The sequence below is a fragment of the Manis javanica genome, chromosome 2 (assembly GCF_040802235.1).
Source record: "Manis javanica isolate MJ-LG chromosome 2, MJ_LKY, whole genome shotgun sequence".
Classification (NCBI taxonomy): domain Eukaryota; kingdom Metazoa; phylum Chordata; class Mammalia; order Pholidota; family Manidae; genus Manis; species Manis javanica.
The window spans coordinates 134591577-134606210 of record NC_133157.1 but is presented as its reverse complement, the minus strand read 5'-3'; the positions used below and the strand labels follow the sequence as shown (position 1 = coordinate 134606210).

The window sequence follows — 14634 nt, the reverse complement described above, 5'->3', positions numbered from 1 at the left end:
TCCTGATTAGTGGGATTTTTTTCCTTCCACTCTTTCACTCATTAAAAGTTTTGCTGGAATAGAAGCCTCGGGGCGGGAGCCAAGATGGCGGCGTGAGTAGAGCAGTGGAAATCTCCTCCCAAAAACACATAGAGCTATGAAAATATAACAAAGAAAAATCTTCCTAAAATAGAGACCACAGGACACAGGACAACATCCAGACCACATCCACACCTGCAAGAACCCAGCGCCTTGTGAAGGGGGTAAGATACAAGCCCCAGCCCGGCGGGACCCGAGCGCCCCTCCCCCCGGCTCCCGGCGGGTGGAGAGAAACCGGAGCAGTTTTTTTTTTTTGGCGAGCGCTTTTTGGAAGCCTTAGAGGGACGGGCCCCCGTTGCTGGGGAGGCAGGGTGGCGGGACCGGTGAGGAGGTGCCTGGGAACAGCGCCGGAGGACAAAGAATATCCCGCGTTTCTCCCTGCGAGACCTGGGGGCGGGTGCCTGAGACCGGTGCCTGAGGACGGAGGAGGTCGCGCGTTTTTCCCCTTTTTTTTTTTCTCTTTATGGCAAGCGCTTTTTGGAAGCCTTGAAGGGACGGGGACCCCAGTGCTAGGGAGGCACGGTGGCGGGACTGGTGAGCGGGTGGCTGGGACCGGCGCCTGAGGACAAAGAATATCCCCCGTTTTTCCCTGCGGGACCGGTGGGCGGGTGCCTGAGACCGGCACTTGAGGACAGAGGAAATCGCGCGTTTTTCCCCTTTTTTTTTTCTCTTTTCTGCGAGTGCTTTTTGGAAGCCTAAAAGGGACAGGGACCCCGGTGCTAGGGAGGCAGGGCGGCGGGACTGGTGAGCGGGTGCCTGGGACCGGCACCTGAGGACAAAGAATATCCCGCATTTTTCCCTGTGGGACCGGTGGGTGGGTGCCTGAGACCAGCACCTGAGGACGGAAGAAATCGCGCGTTTTTCCCCTTTTTTTTCTCTCTTTTTGCCAAGTGCTTTTTGGAAGCCTTGAAGGGACAGGGACCCCGGTGCTAGGGAGGCAGGGCGGCAGGACTGGTGAGCGGGTGCGTGGGACCAGTGCCTGAGGACAAAGAATATTGAGCGTTCCTTCCCTGCGGGACCGGTGGGTGGGTGCTTTTTGGAAGCCTTGAAAGGACAGGGACCCTGGTGCTAGGGAGACAGGGCAGCAGGACCAGTGCGCGGGTGCCTGGGACCGGCACCTGAGGAAAAAAAAAAAAATCGCGTGTTTTTTCTTTTTTTTTTCCTTTCTGTTCCCTCTCTCATTGTTGCTGTTGTTGTTTTGGTTTGGAGAGTGCTTTTTGGAAATCTTAAAGGGGCAGGACAGGTCACTTAGACCAGAAGCAGGGAATCTGGGGATCTCTGGGCACTCTAACCCCCTGGGCAGCAGGGAGCACAGAGGCCCCTTACGGAGATAAATAGTCTCCTGGCTGCTCCCCCTCTAACGGGGCTCCACCATTTTGGAGGAACAGCCCCAGCCAGGCCAAGCCCACAGCAACAGTGGAGATAAACCCCAAAGCAACTGGGCAGGAAGCAGAAGCCCTGTCTGCGCACAGCTGCCCAGCACAAGCCACTAGAGGTCGCTATTCTCCCAGGAAAAGGCTACAAACCAACAAGAAGGGAAGCTCTTCCAGCGGTCACTTGTACCAGCTCTGCAGACTATCTCTATCACCATGAAAAGGCAAAACTACAGGCAGACAAAGATCACAGAGACAACACCTGAGAAGGAGACAGACCTAACTAGTCCTCCTGAAAAAGAATTCAAAATAAAAATCATGAACATGCTGACAGAGATGCAGAAAAAAATGCAAGAGCAATGGGATGAGATGCAGAGAAAAATGCAAGAGCAGTGGGATGAGATGCAGAGAAAAATGCAAGAGCAGTGGGATGAAGTCCGGAAGGAGATCACAGATGTCAGGAAAGAGATCACAGAAGTGAAACAATCCCTGGAAGGATTTATAAGCAGAATGGATAAGATGCAAGAGGCCATTGAAGGAATAGAAGCCAGAGAACAGGAACGTATAGAAGCTGACATAGAGAGAGATAAAAGGATCTCCAGGAATGAAACAACACTAAGAGAAATATGTGACCAATACAAAAGGAAAAACATTCGTATTATAGGGATACCAGAAGAGGAAGAAAGAGGAAAAGGGATAGAAAGGGTCTTTGAAGAAATAATTGCTGAAAACTTCCCCAAACTGGGGGAGGAAATAATCGAACAGACCATGGAATTATACAGAACCCCCAACAGAAAGGATCCAAGGAGGACAACACCAAGACACATAATAATTAAAATGGCAAGGATCAAGGACAAGGAAAGAGTTTTAAAGGCAGCTAGAGAGAAAAAGGTCACCTATAAAGGAAAACCAATCAGGCTAACATCAGACTTCTCAACAGAAACCCTACAGGCCAGAAGAGAATGGCATGATATACTTAATGCAATGAAACAGAAGGGCCTTGAACCAAGGATACTGTATCCAGCACGACTATCATTTAAATATGATGGTGGGATCAAACAATTCCCAGACAAGCAAAAGCTGAGGGAATTTGCTTCCCACAAACCACCTCTACAGGGCATCCTACAGGGACTGCTCTAGATGGGAGCACCCCTAAAAAGAGCACAGAACAAAACACACAACATATGAAGAAGGGAGGAGGAGGAATAAGAAGGGAGAGAAGAAAAGACTCTCCAGACAGTGTATATAACAGCTCAATAAGCGAGCTAAGTTAGGCAGTAAGATACTAAAGAAGCTAACCTTGAACCTTTGGTAACCACGAATCTAAAGCCTGCAATGGCAATAAGTACATATCTTTCAATAGTCACCCTAAATGTAAATGGACTTAATGCACCAATCAAAAGACATAGAGTAATAGAATGGATAAAAAAGCAAGACCCATCTATATGCTGCTTACAAGAAACTCACCTTAAACCCAAAGATAAGCATAGACTAAAAGTCAAGGGATGGAAAAACATATTTCAGGCAAACAACAGTGAGAAGAAAGCAGGGGTTGCAGTACTAATATCAGACAAAATAGACTTCAAAACAAAGAAAGTAACAAGAGATAAAGAAGGCCACTACATAATGATAAAGGGCTTAGTCCAACAAGAGGATATAACCATTCTAAATATATATGCACCCAATACAGGAGCACCAGCATATGTGAAGCAAATACTAACAGAACTAAAGAGGGAAATAGACTGCAATGCATTCATTGTAGGAGACTTCAACACACCACTCACCCCAAAGGATAGATCCACCGGGCAGAAAATAAGTAAAGACACACAGGCACTGAACAACACACTAGAACAGATGGACCTAATAGACATCTATAGAACTTTACATCCAAAAGCAACAGGATATACATTCTTCTCAAGTGCACATGGAACATTCTCTAGAATAGACCACATACTAGCTCACAAAAAGAGCCTCAGTAAATTCCACAATATTGAAATTCTACCAACCAATTTTTCAGACCACAAAGGTATGAAAGTAGAAATAAATTCTACAAAGAAAACAAAAAGGCTCACAAACACATGGAGGCTTAACAACATGCTACTAAATAATCAATGGATCAATGAACAAATCAAAATAGAGATCAAGGAATATATAGAAACAAATGACAACAACAACACTAAGCCCCAACTTCTGTGGGATGCAGCGAAAGCAGTCTTAAGAGGAAAGTATATAGCAATCCAGGCACACTTGAAGAAGGAAGAACAATCCCAAATGAATAGTCTAACATCACAATTATTAAAACTGGAAAAAGAAGAACAAATGAGGCCTAAAGTCAGCAGAAGGAGGGACATAATAAAGATCAGAGAAGAAATAAACAAAATTGAGAAGAATAAAACAATAGCAAAAATCAACGAAACCAAGAGCTGGTTCTTTGAGAAAATAAACAAAATAGATAAGCCTCTAGCCCAACTTATTAAGAGAAAAAGAGAGTCAACACAAATCAACATAATCAGAAATGAGAATGGAAAAATCACGACAGACTCCACAGAAATACAAAGAATTATTAAAGACTACTATGAAAACCTATATGCCAACAAGCTGGAAAACCTAGAAGAAATGGACAACTTCCTAGAAAAATACAACCTCCCAAGACTGACCAAGGAAGAAACACAAAAGTTAAACAAACCAATTACAAGCAAAGAAATTGAAACAGTAATCAAAAAACTACCCAAGAACAAAACCCCGGGGCCGGACGGATTTACCTCGGAATTTTATCAGACACACAGAGAAGACATAATACCCATTCTCCTTAAAGTGTTCCACAAAATAGAAGAAGAGGGAATACTCCCAAACTCATTCTATGAAGCCAACATCACCCTAATACCAAAACCAGGCAAAGACCCCACCAAAAAAGAAAATTACAGACCAATATCCCTGATGAACGTAGATGCAAAAATACTCAATAAAATATTAGCAAACAGAATTCAACAGTATATCAAAAGGATCATACACCATGACCAAGTGGGGTTCATCCCAGGGATGCAAGGATGGTACAACATTCGAAAATCCATCAACATCATCCACCACATCAACAAAAAGAAAGACAAAAACCACATGATCATCTCCATAGATGCTGAAAAAGCATTTGACAAAATTCAACATCCATTCATGATAAAAACTCTCAGCAAAATGGGAATAGAGGGCAAGTACCTCAACATAATAAAGGCCATATATGATAAACCCACAGCCAGCATTATACTGAACAGCGAGAAGCTGAAAGCATTTCCACTGAGATCGGGAACCAGACAGGGATGCCCACTCTCCCCACTGTTATTTAACATAGTACTGGAGGTCCTAGCCACGGCAATCAGACAAAACAAAGAAATACAAGGAATCCAGATTGGTAAAGAAGAAGTTAAACTGTCACTATTTGCAGATGATATGATACTGTACATAAAAAACCCTAAAGACTCCACTTCAAAACTACTAGAACTGATATCAGAATACAGCAAAGTTGCAGGATACAAAATCAACACACAGAAATCTGTAGCTTTCCTATACACTAACAACGAATCAATAGAAAGAGAAATCAGGAAAACAATTCCATTCACCATTGCATCAAAAAGAATAAAATACCTAGGAATAAACCTAACCAAGGAAGTGAAAGACTTATACTCTGAAAACTACAAGTCACTCTTAAGAGAAATTAAAGGGGACACTAATAAATGGAAACTCATCCCATGCTCATGGCTAGGAAGAATTAATATCGTCAAAATGGCCATCCTGCCAAAAGCAATATACAAATTTGATGCAATCCCTCTCAAATTACCAGCAACATTCTTCAATGAATTGGAACAAATAATTCAAAAATTCATATGGAAACACCAAAGACCCCGAATAGCCAAAGCAATCCTGAAAAAGAAGAATAAAGTAGGGGGGATCTCACTCCCCAACTTCAAGCTCTACTACAAAGCCATAGTAATCAAGACAATTTGGTACTGGCACAAGAACAGAGCCACAGACCAGTGGAACAGATTAGAGACCCCAGAAATTAACCCAAACATATATGGTCAATTAATATTTGATAAAGGAGCCATGGACATACAATGGCAAAATGACAGTCTCTTCAACAGATGGTGCTGGCAAAACTGGACAGCTACATGTAGGAGAATGAAACTGGACCATTGTCTAACCCCATATACAAAGGTAAACTCAAAATGGATCAAAGACCTGAATGTAAGTCACGAAACCATTAAACTCTTGGAAAAAAACATAGGCAAAAACCTCTTAGACATAAACATGAGTGATCTCTTCTTGAACATATCTCCCCGGGCAAGGAAAACAACAGCAAAAATGAGCAAGTGGGACTACATTAAGCTGAAAAGCTTCTGTACAGCGAAAGACACCATCAATAGAACAAAAAGGAACCCTACAGTATGGGAGAATATATTTGAAAATGACAGATCTGATAAAGGCTTGACGTCCAGAATATATAAAGAGCTCACACGCCTCAACAAACAAAAAACAAATAACCCAATTAAAAAATGGGCAGAGGAACTGAACAGACAGTTCTCCAAAAAAGAAATACAGATGGCCAAGAGACACATGAAAAGATGCTCCACATCGCTAATTATCAGAGAAATGCAAATTAAAACTACAATGAGGTATCACCTCACACCAGTAAGGATAGCTGCCATCCAAAAGACAAACAACAACAAATGTTGGCGAGGCTGTGGAGAAAGGGGAACCCTCCTACACTGCTGGTGGGAATGTAAATTAGTTCAACCATTGTGGAAAGCAGTATGGAGGTGCATCAAAATGCTCAAAACAGACCTACCATTTGACCCAGGAATTCCACTCCTAGGAATTTACCCTAAGAACGCAGCAATCAAGTTTGAGAAAGACAGATGCACTCCTATGTTTATCGCAGCACTATTTACAATAGCCAAGAATTGGAAGCAACCTAAATGTCCATCTGTAGATGAATGGATAAAGAAGATGTGGTACATATACACAATGGAATACTACTCAGCCATAAGAAGTGGAAAAATCCAACCATTTGCAGCAACATGGATGGAGCTGGAGAGTATTATGCTCAGTGAAATAAGCCAAGCGGAGAAAGAGAAATACCAAATGATTTCACTCATCTGAGGAGTATAGGAACAAAGGAAAAACTGAAGGAACAAAACAGCAGCAGAATTACAGAACCCAAAAATGGACTAACAGGTACCAAAGGGAAAGGAACTGGGGAGGATGGGTGGGCAGGGAGGGATAAGGGGGGGGAAGAAGAAGGGGGGTATTAAGATTAGCATGCATGGGGGGGAGGGAGAAAGGGGAGGGTGGGCTGCACAACACAGAGAGGACAAGTAGTGATTCTACCACATTTTGCTAAGCTGATGGACAGTAACCGTAATGTGGTTGTTAGGGGGGACCTGATATAGGGGAGAGCATAGTAAACATAGTATTCTTCAGGTAAGTGTAGATTAAAAATTTAAAAAAAAAAAAAAAGAAAGAAAGAAAGAAAAGGGGGATTACTCCTTAACAGGATAAAACTATTGGTAAATCAAAGATCAACGCATGCTTTAAATATCCTTAATGTTGATCACTTAAAGGGTGTCAGATGATCAGCTATGGAGGTACTCTTTTCTGATAATATTCCTTTCTCTTAATTAAAAAAAAAAAAAAAAAAAGCAGTTACTGTGTGCTGACCTCCAATGAGTTCTGCACAGTGGTATAGAGGGCATGTCAAAGTGTGGGCAAAGGGTCTGTTTGTTTCTACGCAGAAGATCAAGGCCTAGCTTGGATACCCAGAAAATGAACTAAGATACGATATGAGGAGGAGCTTCCGGCATCAGCACTCTCTGGAGGACTCGTGCCGGGGGATGATCATCAAAAAGCCTCCACAGGGATCCCGACGATGCTGCGGTTATGGCTGCATCCAGCCCACCATCTCCTGGACTTGCCATGAGAAGGAGGAGGGAGATGTCTAGGCTGGCATGTGCATACAGTGAGACAACGAATTTGACCGGATCTGTCTGTTGGAACTCAACCAGGAGTTGGGAGGGGTGCAAGTTGTAGCACCCCAAAATCTCATGACTATAGACTATCTATGGTTAAAAGAACATATGGGATGTGAACAGATCCCAGAAATGGGCTGCTTTAATTTGCCTGATGGTTCAAGTACAGTTGGAAAATATCCATCATATCATAGATAAATTTTCACAAATGCCTAGGGTGCCTAAATGGTTTTCTTGGCTTCACTGGAGATGGCTGGTAATTATAGATTTGCTTTGTTTATGTCACCGTATTCCTATTATGTCAATATGTGTGTGCAAATTAGTTAGTAGTTTAAAACCTATACATACTTAAGGTACTATACAAGAAGATATGTCAAAGAAATAATCAATCCTCCCAAGTTTCCTTCATATGCTACATCTATAGCTTTTCTTCTTCCTTCCTAATTACAAACTTTAAATAGAATTCGTGCCTCATATCGAATTTACCGAGTATCATAATTCCTCCAGGTGGTAAAGATACCTCGAGACAAGTGCTGGGCATAGAAGCCACAGGGCATAAATCTGCAAAGAAGTAAAAAGCTAACCTTTGCAAACAATATGGCTTCTCTCTCACTTACCAACTTTACATTTCCCTGTATGGCCCCGGAAGATGACTGGTTAGCCAGAGACGGGTAAGATTCCTCAAGGGAGGAACAACCTAAGACAGGCACAGTCGCAGGGGGGCCATCAGGTGAGAATTTGGGGATCAACAGAGGTGAGGCTCAGAACCTCACCCCCCCTGTTTTGAGAGAAATCTTCTGCATCCGTGGATGTTTTGCTGCCCTTGTCTAGCCTGGATTAATACTTAGTCCATAGGCACACACCTGATCATCTGATCATCTACATTTGCCTTCTTACAGCACTAAACTATGTTTTCTACCTTTATCTTGCATCTACCTACCACTTCAGCATTTTATTAAAAATAAAAATAATAATAATAATAAAGGGAGAAATGTGGGATCAACATATAAATCAAGTACAAAAATCAAACGAATATTCATATTTGACCTGATTGTTTATAGGTCATAATGCGTGATCAAAACCGAAAGTTTCTGTGATGAATGCCCTTGTACTGTTCACCATGTAAGAATTTATTCACTATGTAAGAATTCGTTCACCATGTAAGAACTTGTTCGTTATGCTTCAGAAGATTGGAGACTGACGAGAATTAGGCTTGAGATGGATTAATGATTGTACATTGAGCATTGACCCCCCTATACTGAATTTTATTGTTGTTAACAACCATTTGATCAATAAATATGAGAGATGCCCTCTCAAAAAAAAAAAAAAAAAAAAAAAAAAAAAAGTTTTGCTGGTTGCTCCATATTCCTGTCATTTGGCTTAACTCTTTGGGGCTTCATTCATCATCACCCTCAAGACACAATGCCAGGAAGAACAGTAACATCTCCACTAGTAACAATACAATCACTACCTATAAACATTCCAGCCTCTTTTAATTTCAAGTTTTTATCTTCTACTTTCTCCCCTGGACAATTTGGCAAGATCCTGTTAGCAGCATCCATTTGCTCACTTCTCTCACTCCTTCCCATCTCCTCCCTTTCCTCCCCTTCCCAGCCTTCTCTGACTCTCAGTGCCCTAGAAATGAGGAAATAAAAACACAGAGACACCTTTTTTTGCACACTTTGCAAAAGTATGTTCCCTTACTTCTGCTTCCCAGCTCTTATAAAAATATTACTCCCACATCCTAAAAATTTTGTTAATAAATTTTTGTGGAGTAAATTGCAGAACTTCCAGAATCTCCTGCCTGGCCTTAGTCCATTTACTTATCAATACCTGTTTACTGCTGCAGCCTCCCACAGCCTGCAGGGCAAGGGGTGGACAGATAACAGCCATTCTCTCCTCCCCTCTATTCCTGGTACATAATTGGTCTGATCCCTGTCAGTCACCAAGGACCTGCCAATAGAGTTTCTCTCAAGAAGGAGTGGGCAAGAAGTAGAAAGAGTTCCAGGCGGTGAGGCACAGCACAAGCAGCAGCTCGAGGAGGTGAATTTCTCCAACCTATCCTTTCCCTTGACTTTTTTCATTTTCAACAGGTTTCACAGGGGATTCATCCTAGGCAGGGCACACCCTTCCCCCCAGAGTTACATCTGGCATGAGTCAATAGGATCTGGTGGAACCCAAAATCTGCCTTCTTAAGTGTTATGTCTGGGCAGGCTGCCTCTATAGATGGTGGGGAGACACCCAAAAACACCTCTGTGGATGGTGAGGAGACACCCGGGGAACCTCCTGTGGAGGGTGGGGCTACACTTGGGAACACCCCAGTGGATGGTGGGATTTTGCCAAAGGATTCCCAGTGGGGGTATAGGGTAAAGTGCCTCCTAGAGGAGTGGGCCTCTCCCCAGAATTGGGGAAGGGTGGAGACACCAGTATGCACTATGTAGAGCTCCAGCAGGTGTTATGGAAGTTGGGCATGAAAAATATCACCTACAATATGGACCCTCAGGACCCAGATGAGCTGTTCTCCATGGGGAGGAGAAATCTGGTGCTCTATACACCTACCCCATCTCTCTTTGGGTCTCCTAGTGGCTACTCTTGCCCCCTACATAGGGGAACCCGTAAGTGCAATTACTTGTACTATAGAGAGCTGGGGGAGGTTGAAATAGTAAGAGCATGGAAGGAAATATGGTCTGCAACTGAAAGAAGAGTTTCAAAGGGCCCGATGAAGGTCTCAGGATCTAGATATGGGTTGATCTGATAAAGGCAAGGCCATGAAAGAAAAACTTGATCGACAGGCCAATAGAGTCTTGCTAGAGCTGTGTTAGATCTGGAGAGCAGCAGTTCCAGCCAGTGAGGTCCAACACATGGAAACTGGAGGCAAAGCCCCATGTCTGGCCCATGTGTCTGCAGGACTTCCTGGGGGGAGGACATGCAGAACCCACCTGGACCCTTGACAGATGATGATCAGGTATTAAGGTTTGATTGAGGGAGGGTTAAGCGACCCACCTTGGTGGGGACAGGACCACTCTCAGCATGCACCCTACCTGCACTGTCCCGTCACAGGACCACCCTCGGCACACACCCTACCTGCACTGTCTCATCACAGGAACCCTCTTGGCATGCATCCTACCTATACTGTCCTATCACAGGACCACTCTCTTGCATGCATCCTACCTAATGGACAGGATTTGCCTATGCTGTTGTCATTAAAACATGTATCTTAACACCCTTAAGGTTTTCTTCTACAGTCCTTGTGGATTGGACCCGCCTCCTGGCTACGGCTACTGCTCACTGAGCTTTCACGGAGCTCCCTACTGGTTCAGCTCCTGGCTTCCTGTGGAATGGGTGAGCTATGGACTTAATCTGAGAAGGACTTTGAACCCAGCTGGATCTTCAAGCTTGAGGACTGTCATGGTTTTATTGCTTCCTTTATTTCTGTTGTTATTGTACGTTATTAGTCTGGTTGCAGTACTCCAGTTTTCTCACACAGGAGCCACTGCAGAAGATTGGGGGTGCATAGATTTTAAGGTGAGAATTCTGGAGGGGTGGGTTGTGGGATAAATTGCAGAATTTGCAGAATCTCCTACCTGGTCTTAGTCCATTTACATATCAATAGGTGTACTGCTGCAGCCTCTGGGGCAAGGAGTGGAGAGGTAGGGCCATTCTCTCCTCCCCACCATTGCTGGTCTGACATCTGCCAATCAACAAGGACCTGCCAATGGAGTTTCTCCCAGAAGGAGTGGGTGTAAAATAGACGGTGTGGGGATTGGGGCAGAGAGTGAGCAGCAGCCTGAGGAGATAGACAGGGCAGGGCCTAGCTTGTGAATTCCAGCAAACTGAGCAATAAAACTGGAAGGTAACTTGACTTATTTTGGTTTCATGGGTTTCATACGGGATTTGCTGGGGGCTGGAAACACCCTTCCCTGTGGAGCTATAGCCTGTCTTAAGCAAATCCTTTATAAGCTACTGTTTTGAAAATGAACCAGTTCTGAGAAATGCCTTGAGTCCCTTTTTCTATCAGTTTCTATTTATAAGCTTTTGTTAAAATATTAACAATACTTTCTTGCCTTAAGAAGCTTATATTGTAAATAAAGTAATGATAAACTAATAAGAAGCTCTTTCAGCCTTTCAGAATATACTGATCATTTTAGAGTCAAAAGTACAGCAGAGTGAGCCAGATATGTACTAGCATGGGGAAATCATCCCAAAAATCCTTTGGTAATTAAATGCAAGATAGCAGCTTCTTTAATATTTCTTTTTCTCTACAAGTTGAATTTAACAACACTTACTTAAAATCCCCCAAAAAAGAAATAAGCCACATGTGTAAAAGAAAATACTATTTTCTCCATACAATATATTATGACAGTTTAGGAACTGGAATTAAATAGATCTTTGAAATTACAGCATTTGGCACTAATAATAAGAAAAGTTAAACTGTGTAGTTCCACCATAAAATTATGGTATTACAAAAAGATGTGTGCCAATTTATTTTATAATACAGCATTTTATGAATTCTTTTAAATTGGGTGTAGAGAAAACAGAGATGATGGCTAGGATCCTTGCTGGTTTAATATCTCCCACTGTATACATAAGGAGCCTGCTTTGCATATTTATGGGCAGCAGGATGTTTACAAGCATCAGAGCTACTGGTCAGTCATGGGAGTTACCAGCCTAGAGGAGAAGTGGAGAGAAAACACCCATTCTCTCCTCTCTTCTGTTCTGGTATGTAATTAGTCAGGCAACTGTTAGTCACCATAGAGACCTGCCCACAGAGTTCCTCCTGGTGCTAGGACTGGGGAAGTGAGGAACAGGACAGAGTTGGAGGAGCAGAGAGTTGAGGAGGAGGGCAGTAGAAGCAGAGGAGGGAAACCTAGAAGGAGAGCCAGGAGAAACTGAGGCCTACTGCCATGAGAATAAATATGGTATGGACTCCTTTTAAGCCCCACAATTTGCTCTAGTCTTTATTTGGTCTCACCAAATTCACAGTAAACTTGCCTGGAGCAGGGAATTTTCTCCTCCCAGAGCAACACTGGGGAAATTTTATTTTTCATTTGTATAAAAAGAGCCTCCTTAAATATTGGTGAAATAATAAAATAGCTTAAAGGGTTTACGTAGTCCCATTCACAGAAAGTTTTCCCACTCTGAGAACTTTGAGTAGACTCTAACACAGCTCTTGCCATAATCAGACATAATAGCAATTGCTGCCATCAATTAAGTACCTAGTAAGTGTAAGCCTTTGAACTGAGGCATTTTCTTATTTGTAAGCCCACAATAACCCAATGAGGCACACATTCTTCTACCCATTTTCCAGATGCAGAATCTGAGGCTTCAGGTGTTTAAGTTTCACTCCCAAGATCACATAGTCAGGGCATAGTTAGGGCACCACAGGTCAGACAAGATGCCTGAAGTCTCAAGACCCCACTTTCCCTACCCACCCACAGGGTAATTGGATGTGGCAGCAAAGCTAGTGACCTCCCTAATAGCCACTCCTCACCTTCCTCACTAACAAAACCCCAATTTTATTTACACATTTAAGAATCCTTAAATTCCCTGAATTCATTTTAGTGAAGGTGGATGCTATATGTAACAGGTTCTGGCCAAAGGTAGAAGTCCTGGGGAGAGAATTATTTCCCAGAATAAAAGTTCACTTGGAGAAAATCCTCAGAGCCTATGCTCTTCTTGAGAATTGGGCTGGAAGAATTCAGCTTCTACCTCATGATCACAAGAAGAACAAACGTCACATAAAGGCTGCAGACTAAGGGTCTGGCCCCTAGAATTCTTGTTGCAGGAGATAGGTTCAAACCCATTTCTTTATATACTCTAATAGAAATTTCCTACTGTTTATAACTGAAAGCCTTCCATAACTAATTCACCAAGTAGGAACTTCATTGCCAGTAGTAGTATAGTCCTTATACCACAGTTCATAGCTTTATTTCCCAAGTCAGATTTTGAGCCTGGGCTAACCTACTGTGGTCTGTTGATAACAGTGAACCCAAGAAGGACACACACAAAATTTCAGTAGTTACCTATGGGAGACAGGAAAACTGGGGTAGATAGTGACAGACTGCTCTCAAAAAATATTTTTACATTCTTTTCATGTTTTTTAACCATGAAAATATAGTTTCTCCAAAATATATAAATAACTTTTTTAATAAGACAGCAAATAAATCAAAGGAAGATATAATAGCATTACAATGTTTCTCAAGAAATCAACAAAACATTACCTTTCTTGGATTTAGGGGATAATTCAAGGCACTTTTCTATAAGAGTCTTCTTTTCAGCTGTTGATGACTGTAAGCAGATAATAATAATATAGCAATTTATGTGACAAGACTAAAAGCCAGTAATACTTTATAAAATATTCAAAACCTTAAACCACAACTTCCTTAACATATTCCTGTTTTCCATTACTTGTATTTACCAATAAGCATTCCAAAAAACATACTTTTCATATACTCATAAATGTATCTTCTATATTTCTAGAATCCAGTTACCTAACCTTTAGAATTTACAATAATATCCCTCCATTTTTGATTATTTCAGAGTTACCACATACACAAAAACTAACCAGAATATCTAACTGACAAAAGCTGACACAATTTAAACATTTTATAAATATACTTCTTGTGAAGAGTAGGATGCTCAACAGTTTCATGTTTAGGAACATTCCCAGTATGTATCCTTCATTTACAAAGAAGTAAAATTATTCTGAATGGCAAAAATAAGTGAGTATTACCTTGCCACAATTATTAAGGAATTCAAGAATGAGGGCAAAAAAGTAATGTATCATTACAGTGTCTGAAAGAAAATAAGGAAGACAATTTCAGAGAAATATTACAATGGCCTGAACAAGCAGGAGTCTAGGATTTATCCTGTGGCATTCAGGAAACAATTTTACGACTACTTTACCAGAATCTCAGAAGTGTCCTGAAATCCTTCTCCACACCTGAGCCATGCTTCAGAGAGGGAAGCAGCTGTTCCCACTGTCCTGAGACCTACTCTTCTGAACTGCAATGGATTCTCTCCTGGAAAGGATGGGTATTCTACATTCCAATTTCTTTTTCTCTGTAGAGATAGTTTTAAAACAAAACAAAAATAAAATCAATTTTATTAAAAAGATATTAAGCTGACAATCTATAATGTGGATGCCCAGGAAAGATAATGATAAA

General features: G+C 42.0%; 1 protein-coding gene across 7 annotated transcripts in view; it reads right to left on the bottom strand.

Annotated features, from left to right (window-relative positions):
• Window positions 1-14634, bottom strand: part of SPIDR (scaffold protein involved in DNA repair) — a 462021-nt gene that overhangs the window by 429865 nt on the left and 17522 nt on the right. For 5 of the 7 annotated variants that reach the window (XM_036993683.2, XM_073229487.1, XM_073229486.1 and 2 more), the window contains 2 exons: window positions 14375-14530; window positions 13690-13756 (listed from right to left, as the gene is read on the bottom strand). In XM_036993683.2, coding sequence (XP_036849578.2) covers window positions 13690-13756; window positions 14375-14530 — 223 coding nt within the window. Of the gene's footprint in view, window positions 1-13689; window positions 13757-14201; window positions 14264-14374; window positions 14531-14634 lie in introns of all 7 variants that reach the window. The other 2 variants (XM_036993687.2, XM_036993686.2) reach the window with 1 other exon arrangement.